The following is a 16,100-nucleotide window of genomic DNA, read 5'->3' on the forward strand; positions in this document are numbered from 1 at the left end:
CAGTAGAAGACTCTCTGCACTCCTCCCGTTAGTAACGCCAGCCCATAGCCCTGCCCAGAGATTTACAACATACAGTGTTGTGAACAGACCCAAAGAAACGGCCTATTTTCACAGCCTAAAAGAGGTTTTACCTGAAAAAAAAAATACACAGTTCCATTGTTCGCTATAATATAATTTTTTCCAGCCCCTCAAAGTGCAGGAAAAACACAGTTTTTATTTGGACCTAACCAACTGCTGATCGGCGGGCGCTAACCCTAGGCGGAGGGATACATGAGTTGGTTAGGTCCAAATTTCCTGCACTTTGAGGGGCTGGAAAAAATTATATTATAGCGAACAATGGAACTGTGTTTTTTTTTCAGGTAAAACCTCTTTTAGGCCGCGAAAATAGGCCGTTTCTTTGGGTCTGTTCACAACAATGTATGTTGTAAATGTCTGGGCAGGGCTATGGGCTGGCGTTGCTAACGGGAGGAGTGCAGAGAGTCTTCTACTGCAATTAAAGTACTTAGGGGCTATTTGTAGATCGCACAACCCCACTTTAAAAAAATGCTACTATCCCTTTAAGGTAAATGGCAATGGCTGGATGACAAAAGCATCATATGTCCCTCAGCAGTCGGTGGGTTCAGTCTGTGTACCTGTCTGTCAGCGGGGTGATGACCAGTCTGTCCGTGCAGCCCAGGTATTCATTGCAGTAGCTGAACTCCACATCTGTAATCTGGATGACACATCTGTCTGTCTCGTCCAAGAAGTAAAACCTCGATTGTTTTTGCCACTCGAAGTCTGATGCTGATCGCACATTTAGACGCACCTGATGGAGATAACGTAACAACTGTTGTTAACCACCCTGATCCATATTAAACTGAGTGTTTGTCCCTCTGCTCTGTCCAGTGTCCACCCACCAGCTCGTCAAAGATGTCTCTCTGGTGGACATGGATGGTGATGAGGGTCTCGTACTTGGTCCTCTCATTCCTGCTCAGCTCCTTGGTCGTCATGTCGATGAGCTCATTGAGGAGGTCGAGAAACTTCTGATTGGTCGTCTGCATGATCTGTCAGTCAGAGGAGGGATGGTGAGGGAGGAGGACCGGGCAGTACACTGCACGTTTCCCTTATGCTCTGTTTTTTCAAAATAAAAGCACCTTCTTGTCAGACTTGCTGAGGACGAGTGCGTTCTCTGCGTCTCTGGTCCAGATCATCTGGATTCCCAGTAGGCCGACCTGTGCAGGGAACGCTGACTGGAACTCCAGCAGCTTCAGGCCCGGGTCGCTGATGGTCAGAAAGGCCTGACGAATGATGGTATGGAGGGTGTGCCTTACTCCAGCCAGCAGCTGTCCAAGCCACATCTCCACGTTCCCCTGGAAGAGACAAGACTTACAAGTAAATCTGCAGTTTCCTGGAGTCAAAGAAAAAGTCTGAGTTCATTATAATGTTCATGTGTTTTAACAGAGAGTCAAAAATAGTATCAATCCTGAGCCAACACGATTCAGGATATTGATTTTCTAAAAGCTTCATACAGTCTAAAGGTAGATGTTTGTATTAAAGCTCCATACAGTATAAAGGTAGATGTTTGTATTAAAGCTCCATACAGTATAAAGGTAGATGTTTGTGTTAAAGCTCCATACAGTATAAAGGTAGATGTTTGTGTTAAAGCTCCATACAGTCTAAAGGTAGATGTTTGTGTTAAAGCTCCATACAGTATAAAGGTAGATGTTTGTGTTAAAGCTCCATACAGTATAAAGGTAGATGTTTGTGTTAAAGCTCCATACAGTATAAAGGTAGATGTCCATGTGTAGTGTGATTATAAAGCAGCTCTAGGTTCTATATTAAAACTGCGAGGGGCGTCGCGTGGCGTAGTGGTTAGAGCGGGCGCCCCATGTATAGAGGCACAGTCCTCGCTGCGGTCGGCCCCGGTTCGAGTCCCGCGTCGGGCGCCATTTGCTGCATGTCATCCCCCCTCTCTCTGCCTCCCCCGGGAGGAAACTGTCTGTCTCAACTGTACTATCTATAAAGGCATAAATGCCCCAAAAAATATACTTAAAAAAAAAAAAAAAAAAAAACTGCGAGAGTTTCAAAGCCTCAGTCCACAGAGAAATGCACACAGCCTGTATTCAGAAACTGAGTCTTAAAACCAGCCGTCAAGACTTCTGTAACTTTGTGATGTCACAACAAAACAGTCAACACTCTCAGGCACACTGGCGGAACACCCAGATAATTCCTCGTAATGAAGGAAATGTCACCACTTCCCTGTTTCTGACGCCTCTTTGCAGATTTGCTGTGTTGTGCTGGCTGTAATGTTATAATAAGGTGTTAGATTAGGTTTTACCTGTGCCAGGACAGGTTGGCTCAGCTCCACAGTTTCTCCTTCTTGAGACTGAAAACTGAGGATCTGGTCGTAGGTTTTCTCATTGAAAACAACTCTGTTAACATTGTCGAACAGACTGAGCAGATGAGCCTGACAGAGAGAGGAGGGAACTTGAATTCAAATATGACTTCATCAACGACAACAAAAACAGTAACACAGGAAGGAAGGCAAAAGACAGATGGACTAAAAATGAAAACTAATGATAAATATCACTTTTGTTTGAATTGTCTACATGTGTGTTACCTGTATAGTGTGTGAGTCAGAGGCCTGACCCAGGATCTCCAGCAGGGCGGGGTCGGACACAAAGAAAAAACGAGGGAACACCAGGCGCTTCTTCTCCAGGTAACCGGACAGCGACTTCTGACAGAGCTCCAGCTGCTCCAGGAGGTGAGGGAGCAACTGGAGAAGCGGGAAGAGAGACTCTCATTTAACAACCGTGTCGACTCGGAGCATTGTGAGTGTTAAGCTGCACAGAGGCACGTGGGCAGGCGGCACCTGGGTAAGAGTCTCGTCTCCCACGCAGCACTGCACCACGTTGGGAATCTCATGTGCTCGCTGCATGATCCTCTGCCATGACTTGTCAATGTTCTGGAAACGTTTGGCCTCCTGAATGAGAAAAAAGGCTAATTCAAATTCTGATTAATGTGGGTGGAAATTTTCAAGCAACATGTAACATAACATGACAAATGCTCAAAAATTTATTCTACCATGTTTTAAAGGGATAATTCAACATTTTGGAAAATTGGCCCATTGCCATAACCCTATACTGTAGTTTTAGGAGTAGGTTCGTTACATTTACAGAAATTGTCGGTGCAAGCTATTTTTAGAACGGCGGAGCAGAGCCGCGAGCTGCTCAGAGCTACGCTGTGGAGGCTAATGGGATTTCTTGGTTTCCCTCATCAAACTCATCAAATACACAATCAAACAACTCCACAACGCTCTGGTGGACAAGTTGTGACCTGCACATTCACCACGCTATGAGATAATAACACAACGTTACCAGACAGTTGTTTTAGAGGTAAATTCATGCAAAAGATGCGTGTTCATGCGTTTCAGATGCATGTTCCCGTCGGAGGCAGTTTTTCACCAAGCAGTCTCTGCATTTACCTCGAAAACAACTCTGTCTGGTAACGTTCTGTTATTATCTCATAGCGTGGTGAATGTGCAGGTCACAACTTGTCCACCAGAGCGTTTTGGAGTTGTTAGCCTCCATAGTGTAGCTCTGAGCAGCTGACGGTTCTGCTCCACCGTTCTAAAAATAGCTTGCACCGACAATTAAAGGTAAGAAACCTACTAAGACTATAGGGATTATGGCAATGGGCCAATTTGCCAAAATGTTGAACTATCTCTTTAACGCAACGTAACCAGAGAAACTTTCTGTACTGTGGTGTTGAAACTAGGTAGATGAAGGTAAAGGTTGGCATGGCAACAGGACATAGTGAGGCTGTGACCTGCGGCAGCTGCTTGGCGATGTCTCCGCCCACGAACACAGCCTCCAGGTAGATCCAGAGGTTCTGAACCGACAACCACTTCTCAATGACCTCGGAGGTGTTGGACAACTTCTGCACCCACAGCTGGATGGAGGGCTTGAATGGAGCGTTGTACCTGCACAGGGGGGAGGAGCGTAACCATGACGACCTCAGCACTGCACAAAGCCTTAAGATCCTAGATCAAAAACCTAACTCCTACCATCATTGCCTTATTTTAAAAAAAGCATGATCTTCTGAGTTGGGATAATTTAATAAAGTATGCAAATCTCTGCCTGGTCTTTAAAGGAGCATTATCGCAAATCCAAATTCTTAATTTGGCCACTAGATGGAGCCAGGCGGAGCATATCAGATATAAACAAGTGGGCAGCTGTCAGAGAGAGAGCAGCCTCGTTTGGTGATAAGAAAAACAAGCTGTACTTCCTTCTCTTGCTTTCTCTCGCTCTTCTTCTCCCTGTCTGCATGTTATGTCTGCATGCCATGAGCTTTTGTCATGCTGTATGTCAGACTTCTTACCTGTTTTACTTGTTATTATGAGCTTTTACTAGGTAGATTGTTATGTAAGTTGTGTTTTGAAAGTACTTAATTGTTGCCCCTTTTTTTGGCTTTTAGGTTGCCTTTAACATCTGGCCAGGGACAACGGATGAAAACTAGCCTTGTTGGCTAACTCTGGCCCACTTACAGTTTTTCTTTTAACTCTGTTGATTAGTGGTGCACTGTCCCTATGAAATAAACTAATAAATGAAATGAAATTTGTTTGTTCAGTCATTCATTACCTGAATATCCACCGCACCACTGTTTTTTGCTATTATCATGTCATTGTCTATCATCGTCCCCCCCCACCTGTTGCTAAGCAGCGATGTCAGCACCATCAGACTGTCCTCCATCATGGAGATCTTCTCGGCCGTGTCGGCTCCTCTCAGCAGCAGTTCTCCTCTGGTCCTGAAGGAGGCGAAGCTGAGAGTGTGAGCGCTCCACTCAGCCACCACGTCCTTCAGCTTGGCCTCAATGTCGCGCTCCTTCACCGCGCTGATACAAACATCCTGACACACACATACACAAGGTTACAACAGGGTCTGGATTTAGGGCCCATTTCAGGAGGGGGGTCAGACTGATATATTTTTTAGGACCTCTCACCTTTCAAGTTAATAGCTCAAACAGTTCTTACTGCCTCTCCCTCTTTCTTTTTTTTTCTGTTTCTAACCTTGGTCTCAAGAGGAGAATACCAGACTCTGACAGGCTTTTAAAAGTAATTTCCACCTTTGGATGGTCATATATTGGACGTTTCAAGGTTATTCTCAACTTTTCAATGAAGGAAACAAGTTAAAACTGAATATGGAATATGTGCTAGTATGAGGATGTTTAAAGGGAAACTGTGCAATTGCTTTTCTTCTCTACAGAACTCCGTCTACAGGTTTGTGTGTGAATATCTCACGACAAATTCAAAAAGCAGTCCATGTTTCTCGCCAGATGAAATCTGGGACACCAGGTCAGAGGCAAGGCAAGGCAATTTTATTTGTATAGCCCGTTTTTCCAAACAGTTTGTCTCAAAGGGCTTTACATGGCATCGCAACAACATCCTCTGCTGTTAGACCCTCACATCCACTGAGGAAAAACTCCATAGAAAACCCTTTTAACAGAGGCGCTGATCTTGTGAGAGATGCTGGGTGGAAGGCAGAGAGCCTCCATTCTCCTCGTAACAAGTCACTTAACCATCAAACCCACTCCAAAGCTGTTTAATTGAGGTACAAATCTTACATAGTTCCTCTTTGAATGGGAGAAATTATGTAAAATTAGGTGGATTTGCCTCTTATTATCAGATTCATCAGTACCTCGATGTCTTCCTTGTGTTTGAGCAGTGGAGCCTCCATGATGTTTCTGAGGGAGAAACTCTCTGACTCCACCTGGAAGCTGTGACCAGTCAACTCACTGAGGCGAGTCCAGTGTCTGGGCAGCATGGCCTGTTGGGGACAGGAAGTTAGAGCTTTAAAGGAGATTTACATGGCAACTTGTTAAGATCTGTAATTTGACTAAGAGATCTCACATGAATCTGGGAAACAATGTCACCGAAGTGCAGTAGAACTTTCAAACATATATCTGGAATATTATAAAAAAGGTCCAACAGACGGGCTCATTGGGCTGTCCCACCTTGTTGGCCATCATGTAGAGCAGTGGGCAGGTCTCTGTGAAGTCATCAATGGTTTTCTTCAGATCTCTGAAGGCCTGCCACTCCTTCAGAGCCTTTGGGAGCTTCCTGATCCTGTAGACCAAAAAACAGAAACTTTGAAATGGATGCTACGAAAAGCACTGGCACCTTTCTCTTTTTTCGGCAATGAAAATGTTTAGCAAAGTAGCAACTCCTTCTTATACTGCACCTGTTCTGGAAGTCCTGCAGCTCAGTGTTGACCTTCTCAATGTTGAGGTCAGACCACAGGATGTCGTAGTAGCCGGTGACGCTGTCGATGACTGAATTATACAGACTGTAAAGTTTGGACAGCAGAGAGAGCTCCCGCTTGATTCTCTGAAGCTCTGGATACTCTGCGGGGAAAGAGCAGGGCTGGTTATGAAGGAAGTGAGAGGAGAAGGAAGGAGGGAGGAGCAGAGGGAGGAGCAGAGGGAGGTCAGACAGTCTCACCTTTCACAGGGAGTCCAAACAGCTCCTCTCCTCCAGAGTAGGTGATGTATTTCCTCCACAGCTGATCGAACTCAGCCTGGAAACTCTGCAGCCGCTCGCTGGCTTCGGCTGGAGCCACGCCCTCCACCCCTGGACCTCTACACACACACACACAGTCTTTACTTTGCTGTGCACACACATTATCACTGTTTGTGCTTGATCCGTGTACCTGTGGTTGTACTCGGTGCAGAAGCTCTGGACCTGGTCCTGGAAGCTCTCCACTGCAGACAGCAGGTCTGCCTTCATGCTGGGTTGAATCTTCACCAGAGTGTTCTGGTTCTGCACCACCTGTAACACAACACACACACAAAAATATACCACTGCACTGTCAGCTTTCTGCTACCATATTGTGTTAGGGTTGGTTTTGACCCAAGTCTTAAGTCAGCTGTATAATACACTAAAAACAATTGTTTTCATCCAATTTGTTTTTCATCTCTTGGTTGCATCGTTAGGCTTCCTTATCCATGAAAATGTTGGGTTTAATATGTTTGGTGTGGGCCCCTGGGCCTTTTGTGTCAGTTTACCCCTTGACTTCAATGTAACCTTCATCTTGTGTTAGCTTTCTGCTACCATCTCTTGTGTTAGGGTCGGATATGACGCAAGTCTTCATCCTATTTGTTTCTCATCTCTTGGTTACGTTGTTAGTAGGGGTGTGACGAGATCTCGTGCCACAAGATCTCGCAAGATTTACTTGACGATATTTCTCGTCGTGTTAAAAATCTGTCTCGCGAGATTTGTGAGCTATCCAGACTTCTATTTGTGAGTGGGGGCAGTAATGCGCCCTGCTAATATTCTTTAAAAAGAACATGGCTGTGTAGTTGCAGCAAGTTGTCAGTGACATACTTGGTCAGGCTCTGTTTGCACTATTTACACTCTGTATTGACAGAGAAGAACTTTGATTTGGTTTTGCACAATTTGTTTGCACTACAGAAATATTTTATTTTATTTTAACTTTCATAGATTTTAGTTTTAGTTTCAATTTGTGGAAGAAGAAGTTTATTAAAAGCTCATGCTTACATCATGCATGTAAAGAGTTATAATAAAACATTTCAAAATGCATGTGCAACTCGGTCAAATAAAAGTCTGTTGGTCCAGTCATATATTTTGTCGTTGTAGTTTTCTTAAAATCTCGGCTCGTTCTCGTGAACCCAATATCGTGTCTCGTCTCATCTCGTGAGCTGAGTGTATCATCACACCCCTAGTTGTTGGGCTTCCTTATCCATGGAAAGGTTGGTTTTACACTTACTGCACAGTATGATTTCAGTTTTAACTCTCATTATTGCTCTTATTGTTATAACCGGGTCGAAACCGACCCTAAAAACACAAATGTCATCATTTTGACCAGAGCATTTTGAAATTTTAGTGGAAAAAAAGAGTTTTATTTTGTTTAAATATTCCTGACAAAGTCAAAAGGCCATGATGCAATAAACAAATGTATGTGGTACTTTAAAAACCTAAAATCGGTCAGTGGCGACCGTAACACAAGAGGAGTCCTTTCTCCAACCTTTCCCTAAGCCTCACCAGAGCGTTGAGGTTGCTCCAGGCGTACGTCAGGCCGTCCACACGCTCTGCGTTCCCGCTGTTGAAGAGCAGCTCATGTTTGTTGAGCAGAGCGAAGGATTCCTCCACCGGACCAATCGTGGCGTCGATACGGACCTCAGCCTCCCGCACCTTAAACAGTCATGAATGGATTATCATCAGTTAGAGAAGGAGTATTGATGGGATCATTAAATCATAGCATAAATGAAAAGTTGTCATTAGAGTGGTACGTCCAGAAACATCTTCATGATGCTATGCTAAGGCGCATCATGATCTCTTAACATCTGTAGTGAGATGCTGCAGATGTTTTATCAGTCTGTGGTGGCAAGTGTTTTATTTTAATAAAGTCATTTGTATTCTGTATTCGTATTCGTATCATCAGTGATGTTACCTGGGTTCATTGAGTCTTTTGAACATCATACACCCTCACCTAGGCCAGATGACCCAGCAGAGTCTGATCAGACCAGGCCTGTGCCACAGTTATATCAGTGTCACTGGCCAGAGCCACAGCTGGGACTCCTCTGATATCTCTGCCGTTTATCAACTATTTCACTCATATTTCTGAACCCTCACTCCCATACATTTATATGAAGTCTCTGAAACACACCTAGACACACACACACACACACACACACACACTTAACTCTATGTGACAACATTTAGGAGATTTAAGTTGTATGCTTGAGTCTCACATCTCGTCCTGACATGCAGCGAGCAAGCGAAACGGCAACGAAAACTCGCGCGAGGGTGTCCTGATATGCAGCGTGACGATTTTGTTGCGAGTATATTCTATTGGTTTAGAAACCAAACCAATCAAATTATAAAGGGACGTAAACAAACTTGTGGCGCTATTTTGAGATTCCTGGCATTTCCTGGAATGAATGGTGAGACTAATGATCAAACACAGCCGACTGAGGCCAGGCAGCCAATCACACGCCGGCTGACCTCTCTGAGCGCCCCCATGGCTCCTCGGACATCCTCCAGGTCTGTGATTGGACGCTGCAGACGCTTGGTCAGCCCGTCCACAAACGACAAGATGTCTTCCATGTCGGCCGATGCCCGGTCGTGCAGCGCGGCGCCGAAGGCTCGTTTCCAGAGCCGACACTCCTGACTGAGAGCCAGCTTCAGCTCGTCAGTGTGGAAGAAGACCGAACTCACTGTATAGAAGGCTGGCAGCTCTGAGATCTGCTCCTCCAGCCTCTGCAGGGACAACACACACAGAGACAAGAGATCAGCTACACAGGTTCAGGCTGAGCGAAAGAAAGTGTGGCAGAATAATTAGATTATTGGATCTTAAAGGGATAGTTTACCCAAAATTTAAATTTCACTCATTATCTACTCACCCTCATGTCAACTAAGAGCTGGGAGAAGTTTCAGAGTCCTCTGTTCCTTCTCTGAGTTACGGGGGGGGTCCGCGCAGCAGTATTTGTCCATATAATGGATGTCAATGGATACCAACTTTCTTCATCCAAAAAGACACACCAAAAAACATCCAAATACCTCCATACTGCTCATCTGTAATGTCCCTCTTGTATTGAAGCCCCGACATGAGAAATTGTTCCGAAAAAAAATGAAATAAGTCTATATTTTAAGCTTGTTTGTAGTGGAAGCTCCCAGTGTCTCAGTTCACTGATCTTCCTGTGTCAGTGCAAATCTTCTGAATCTGATTTGCACTGACCGGCGAACCAATTCCTCACGTCGGGACTTCAATACAAGAGGGACATTACAGACGAGCACTATGGAGGTATTTGGATGTTTTTTGGTGTGTCTTTTTGGACGAAGAAAGTTGGTATCCATTCACAACCATTATATGGACAAATACTGCTTTGCTACCGTAACTCAGAGAAGGACTCTGAAAATTCTCACAGCTCTTAGTTGACATGAGGGTGAGTAGATGAGTGAAATTTGAATTTTGGGTGAACTATCCCTTTAATCTATGAACCCTGATCCTCAGTAACAGCTGGACTCACAGAGTAGAAGGAGATCTGAGAGCTGAACTCGGTCTGTGAGGGGTTGGACTGCAGTAAGGCCTGGACCTGCTCCTCTGGGTCCTGAACACATCAGGCTGTTATAGTCTAACTCAACAAAAACAACAATAACCTTACACACAAACACAACACACACACACTTACCTGGTTCCACAGAGTGGAGAAGTGAGAGAGCTCATTGAGAGTGTCTGCAGCTGGAGCTCTCAGACTTGACACGATGGAGCTGAGCTGGATCACCAACCTGCTCCAAACAACACCAGCAGGCTCATGACTCCATGTGGATGGAAGGTCCAGTGACAGGTGTAATGATGAAACAGGCTGACTTTGTATCCAACACGTCCTTCTGTGATTTAAACTGCCTGGCTATGGGTGTGTACTTTTATTGGCAATGAGCTAGTGTGTGTGCATATGTGTGTGAGGCTAAGACTTTGGTGCTTTCTGGTTTGTTGCAACTGCCAACCTGTCACTCATAGAAGCCACACCCTCAATTCTTCATAACATTAAGCCTTGAAGGAATAGTTCAACATTTTGGCAAATTGGCCCATTGCCATAATCCCTATAGTCATAGCAGTAGGTTTGTTACCTTTATTTGTCAGTGCAAGCTATTTTTAGAATGGCGGAGCAGAGCCGCGAGCTGCTCAGAGCTACGCTACGGAGGCTCATGGGATTTCTTGGTTTCCCTCATCAAACTCATCAAATACACAATCCAACAACTCCAAAACGCTCTCGCGGACAAGTTGTGACCTGCACATTCACCACGCTATGAGATAATAATGAAACGTTACAAGACTGAGTTGTTAAAGAGGCAAATACAGTACAGAGACTGCTCACTGAAAAACTATCCCCGGCGGGAACACGCATCAGCGGTTTCGCATGAATTTACCTAGAAAAAAACTCTCTGTCTCTGCGCCGCCGTTCTAAAAATAGCTCACACCAACAATTAAAGGTAACGAACCTAGGGATTATGGCAATGGGCCAATTTGCCAAAAATGTTGAACTATCCCTTTAACTGAATGCAAACAGGTGAGTTATGTAAAGAACCGTTATGAAGGAGAAAATTAGCTGCAGACCCCAAAACTGTTCTGTACCAGGCTGTAAACATGTTATAAAAGTGGAATTTCTAATATGGCGGTCTATGGGGACTGGCTCATGCGATGGCACGTTTTATGCTGCGTTCAAGACAACACAGAAGTTACAGAGAAGTTCAACTCAGAAATTTTCGTTTTCCGTCATCATAGTGTTCACAACTCGGAGGAGAAAAAAACATGGATGCTCGAAAGAAGTTTGGCATATTGTGGCTGATTGCTGAACATGAAAAATATATGCAGCAGCAATTTATTCTTATTTTGGAAGCAGATGAAGATGCATGAAAACATTGACATTGAAGTCGCTCTGAGATGATACCAGAATTTTCTTTAATTTCCGAGTTTGACGCAGTTCAATTAATTTTTCAAAACTTGGAGCAAGTTGCAAGTTGTCCTGAACGCAGCATACGTCTCGGCTGAAACGTATGTTGATTTGATCAGTTCTATAAAAACATCAGATAGTGTTTGGACTGACTTGGTGATGTCTTTATGTTCTGCCAGCTGTCTGTCCAGAGGTTTCAGCACCGGCGGCTTCACCAGGACATCGTCTCCTGCGTCTCGGACTGCTGCCTGCTCCACCTGCAGGAGAGAGACAGAGAGAGGGAGAGAGAGAGATGCTGGCATGTGATTGGCTGTCTGCTGCAAACACAACCCGAGTGAGACGGTCATGAGTGTACCTGCTGCTGTCTGTACTGCATGTGAGAGTAAGTCCACAGAGGGATGTCTCTGGTCACGGACAGCACAACGCTCACAAGCTTATTAACTGTGGCCTGAAACACACACACAGATGTCATTAAAGGGGACATACATGTATTATGGAAATATCACTTTAAAGGGAGTTAAAGGCTCTTTAACATATATCTGGGAGTTTGTCTTGCCTTCTGGTCCCCAAAATATGAGAATTGACAAAAAAAATCTGTAATGTGCAGGCTCCCTAGATTGAAATCCAGCTAACACTTTACAATAAGGGTCTCTAAATTAACATTAGTTATTACATTATTAAGCATTAATATATAAACTATTGTGTTAATTAATGCTGAGTAATGCATATATAATGATAACTAATTACATTATTCAGCTTTTATTTTTACTTAATAATTATTAACTAACTTTGAGTAGGAAACATTAATTAACTGCTTTCTAATAGGCTAGATTACAGTAATTAATGTGATTCCTAATCCTAAGTAATACATAATAATGATTGTTAATATATCTGTAAACAGTTAATTAATGCTTAATAATGTACTAACTAACGTTAATTAAGGGACCCTTATTGTAAAGTGTTACCGAAATCCATGTGGTTTTACGAGCTGTTCCCTCGGTTGTCTGTGAAGCACCTGAATGTCGTCCAGACTGGGTCTGAGGACGATGTTGGGGATGGACAGCTGGATGGAGGCTTTAAAGAGAGGAGGAGGAGCTGATTGGCTGTTGCTGCAGGAGGAGGTGGAGGAGGAAGGCTGGTACTTGACAACATGAAGTCTCCTCCTCAGAGCATCCAGAGAGGATTTGGTGGCTGGGAAGAAAATGGAATCGGGACTTTTATCTGTCTATCATTTGCACTTAAACAAAAACAAAACTGTGTGAATAAAGTGAGTTGAAGAGATGAAGAATGAGATGGATTGTGGGTTTTTTCTATGAAGCTCCTTTGAAACTGAGAAAAAATTATTCTTAATGTCTCACTTATTTCTACTGTTCTGGAAGAAAAGACAGAGAGGATGGAGGGAAGGAAAGAAGGACAGAGGAGACATGGAAGGAAAGAGGACTGACCTTTGACCAAGGCTTCAGTGTTCCGATGACAGAGCTGACCAATCAGGTTGTAGAAACGACAAGGAAGACAAGACTGACAGCGGGTCTTCTGTTTGGAGTCTGGGTGGAGACACTGGAGAGACTCCTGAGGAGGAGGAGGAGGAGGAAGAGGAGGAGGAGGAGGGAAGATGATCATTATTCTTTTTGTGTAATTTCCTTGTAAATTTTCATTTATTTCTATCATCTACGTATATATTTCTGATTGCTCATATATTTTGTTTTCTTTAGTATGATATTATATTTTATTGTTAATTATAGGTGGAGGCACCTGGTAAGCTCATTGAGTTTTCGCCTCTTCCTGGACTTTAAATTGTTAAATTGTTACTTTAACTGTGCAAATAAATAAATAAATAAAAGAAACAAGGGTTGGAAATGAGGAGAGGAAAGGAGACAAGGAGAGGACAACCACAGAGGAAAAACTCAGAAATGGGTAATAATCAATTTAAGTATGACACATTACTCTGTGTGTGTGTGTGTGTGTGTGTGTGTGTGTGTGTGTGTGTGTGTGTGTGTGTGTGTGTGTGTGTGCGCGTGTGCGTGTTACCTCCATATTAACAGTCTCTGTTGGCTTCATCTTCCTCTGCAACTCCTCAATCAACTCAAACACATATTTCTCCACCTGCTGACTCTGCCTGTACACACACACACACACACACACAAATACACCATAGTGTTTGATAGCCAGGTGACCTTGCTGCTGTGACAGTGTTAGATAAATCACGAGTGTTACCAGTTGAGTGTGGCGGCAGCAGCGTGGACGGAGGCGTCGGTCTGCAGCAGCAGCTCCTCGGGGGGGACGGGGTCTTCAGGCAGGACCAGCAGACAGCAGGAGGACACGGCACCCAGCAGCCGGCCGATGCAACAGTCCAGCAGATCTGTGGCCACTCTGGACACCTGGTCCAGTTCTTTCAGAGCTACATACACACCGTCTATGACTGAGATACAGGAGCTCTGTTACCATCACATGTTTCTTCACCTTTCAAAGTGCTCATGTTTACTGATAGTGAAATGCAAAAGTTTGGGCACCCCTTGTCCAAATGTCTGCTAATGTGAACAGTTCAGAAACTGGAAGATGTAATGATCTCCAAAAGACATGAAGTTAGAGGTAAATTCCTCCCATCTAGCGTTGTGGTTGTATATCGCAAGCAACTCAATCGTATTTTTCATGCTGCATTCACCTGAAATTGGGCAGACGGCAGACAGACGACAACTGCTGCACGTAACGGCATAAACAAGCCTCTATGTAAACAAGTGGTCCGCCAGCACGAGGCAAAACAATACACGTGACAATATGTTGTCATGGCGATGTGGTATTGTTTACCTGACCCACGTTTTACCGGCTTTCTCTGGACTTCTGTGACTAAAATTACATCTGGTTTGTTAGCGACGGCCGTCTGCCCGACTGCAGGTGAATGCAGCATCAGTGTAACGCTCCATTCCTCCTCACTGCACCGCAGCTCCGTGGTTTCCTCCCGTCACGCTGCCACTGAACGTGGCAGCATGTGGAAACATGGCGACACCACATGGCAGCAGCACCGAGCTTACCCGCTCCATGGAGATATGAATGATATGAACGGCTCATTCAGAGCTGAAAGGAACACTTCAGTTTGTTGATGGGGGGATTACTGATTAATGAAAAACATGACTTTTGAACCAAATAATCGATTTTCATGAATAGATAACAGGAGAAGTTACACAATGTCCCTTTAAACATAAAATAATCTTTTTCAATATTTTAATCAGTATCAGTGTATTATTTTAGTTGTTTTTTTTTTACAGTTTTAGAGTGAAAAAGGGAAACAAAGCAACAGCCTGCAAAAGAATGGGAAACCCAGGAGACTTGAGCTCTCAGAGAACTTTGACCAAGGTATCAGACAAGATATTTACTATTTACAAACTGTGATAGTTTCCAAAGGGGGGGCTACTAGCCACTAACTATGCAGGGGGCCCAAATCTTTGTTTGTTTCCTTTTCTGTCAGTTTGAAAATATAAAAGATGTAAATAAAAATTAAAAATCTTATCGTTTAAAATGTAAAGGGAATGTGTCATCTGTAACTTCATGCCTTTAGGAGATCATTTCATCTTCCACCTGCTGAACTGTTCACATTAACAGACATTTTGACGCGGGGTCACTGTATTGGTTTAGTCTGCTCCTGCTTACATCCGTCAGTATTGAGTGCGGTCCAGGACAGTGTGGTGAGTCCGGGGGAGAGCGCTGCCTCCACCTGGCTGATGAAGGGCTGCATCAGAGGGAGGAGGAGAGGCGGTATCCTGGCGACCACACAGCTGTAGTCCCGGAGCAGCTCCAGCAGCCTGGAGCACAGAGGAGAAGACGTTAAACCATGTTAGAGCTTAGTGAAGACCAGTGTTGGGCATGTTACTTTTAAAAAGTCATTATTAAAGGTGTACAGAAAAGAAAATTGAATTTGAGCCCACTCTGGGTCATAAGATTAGTGTAATAACTCATCTATCAGATGATGTAGGCCAAACTTTGTGCAAAATTCTATTTTTGAGTAAATCCAGGATAAAAGTGTGGTATTTTTTTTCCGCATTGGATAATGCAGGCGCACGGATTATATGTCAGCCTGTACACGATTCACCAGCCACTGATATTGGATCTGTCATCCGTCATTCAAACGTCTGAGACACGCACACACACACGGAGCTCGGTCTCGCTCCAAGCTTTGAATATCCCGCCCGCTTGATAACGACCAATCAAATTCGTTTTCCTTACTTGGGTAAATTCGTGTTGCAGCTTGTGACAACTCGGCGCGACAAACAGGACATTTCTCTACACCTTTAACAGTTACTAGTTACTGAATTAGAATTAGTAACTGAATTACCTCCTGTTTATCTGGAACTAACCAACTCACTCAGTATTTGTGGAGGAATACTGAGTGAGTTGGTTAGTTCGGCCTTTTTCCGACCCGTTGATGGATTGAAATAAAATGTGTAGGCCTGTACAACGTACACTTTAACGGGTGTGTTATTTTGTGACGGGACTTCTTGAGACAAGTAAAACAGTGTATTTTATTGTCAGTAAAGGTAACGGCATCATGACGGGGGAAACAGTAACTTTTTTGATTACTCATTACTGAAAAAAACATTGTTATTTTATAATGCCGTTATTCCCATCACTGGTGAAGAGTATGTACACAACCAATA

General features: G+C 43.9%; 1 protein-coding gene across 1 annotated transcript in view; it reads right to left on the reverse strand.

Moving 5' to 3' along the window:
- Positions 1-16,100, reverse strand: part of dnah5l (dynein, axonemal, heavy chain 5 like) — an 84,955-nt gene that overhangs the window by 45,926 nt on the left and 22,929 nt on the right. Inside the window, exons 21-44 of the mRNA XM_085764017.1 lie at positions 15,097-15,248; positions 13,666-13,870; positions 13,480-13,567; positions 12,897-13,020; positions 12,467-12,642; positions 11,807-11,899; positions 11,605-11,708; positions 10,189-10,285; positions 10,027-10,107; positions 9,002-9,256; positions 8,039-8,188; positions 6,687-6,805; positions 6,479-6,615; positions 6,219-6,381; positions 5,992-6,103; positions 5,676-5,804; positions 4,687-4,886; positions 3,808-3,961; positions 2,852-2,962; positions 2,600-2,755; positions 2,318-2,446; positions 1,134-1,349; positions 897-1,043; positions 633-805 (exon numbers count right to left, since the gene is read on the reverse strand). Coding sequence (XP_085620143.1) covers positions 633-805; positions 897-1,043; positions 1,134-1,349; positions 2,318-2,446; positions 2,600-2,755; positions 2,852-2,962; positions 3,808-3,961; positions 4,687-4,886; positions 5,676-5,804; positions 5,992-6,103; positions 6,219-6,381; positions 6,479-6,615; positions 6,687-6,805; positions 8,039-8,188; positions 9,002-9,256; positions 10,027-10,107; positions 10,189-10,285; positions 11,605-11,708; positions 11,807-11,899; positions 12,467-12,642; positions 12,897-13,020; positions 13,480-13,567; positions 13,666-13,870; positions 15,097-15,248 — 3,471 coding nt within the window. The remainder of the gene's footprint in view (positions 1-632; positions 806-896; positions 1,044-1,133; positions 1,350-2,317; positions 2,447-2,599; positions 2,756-2,851; positions 2,963-3,807; positions 3,962-4,686; positions 4,887-5,675; positions 5,805-5,991; positions 6,104-6,218; positions 6,382-6,478; positions 6,616-6,686; positions 6,806-8,038; positions 8,189-9,001; positions 9,257-10,026; positions 10,108-10,188; positions 10,286-11,604; positions 11,709-11,806; positions 11,900-12,466; positions 12,643-12,896; positions 13,021-13,479; positions 13,568-13,665; positions 13,871-15,096; positions 15,249-16,100) is intronic.

Source organism: Trachurus japonicus, chromosome 20 (assembly GCF_045865225.1).
Source record: "Trachurus japonicus isolate A0001 chromosome 20, Traja_1.0".
Classification (NCBI taxonomy): domain Eukaryota; kingdom Metazoa; phylum Chordata; class Actinopteri; order Carangiformes; family Carangidae; genus Trachurus; species Trachurus japonicus.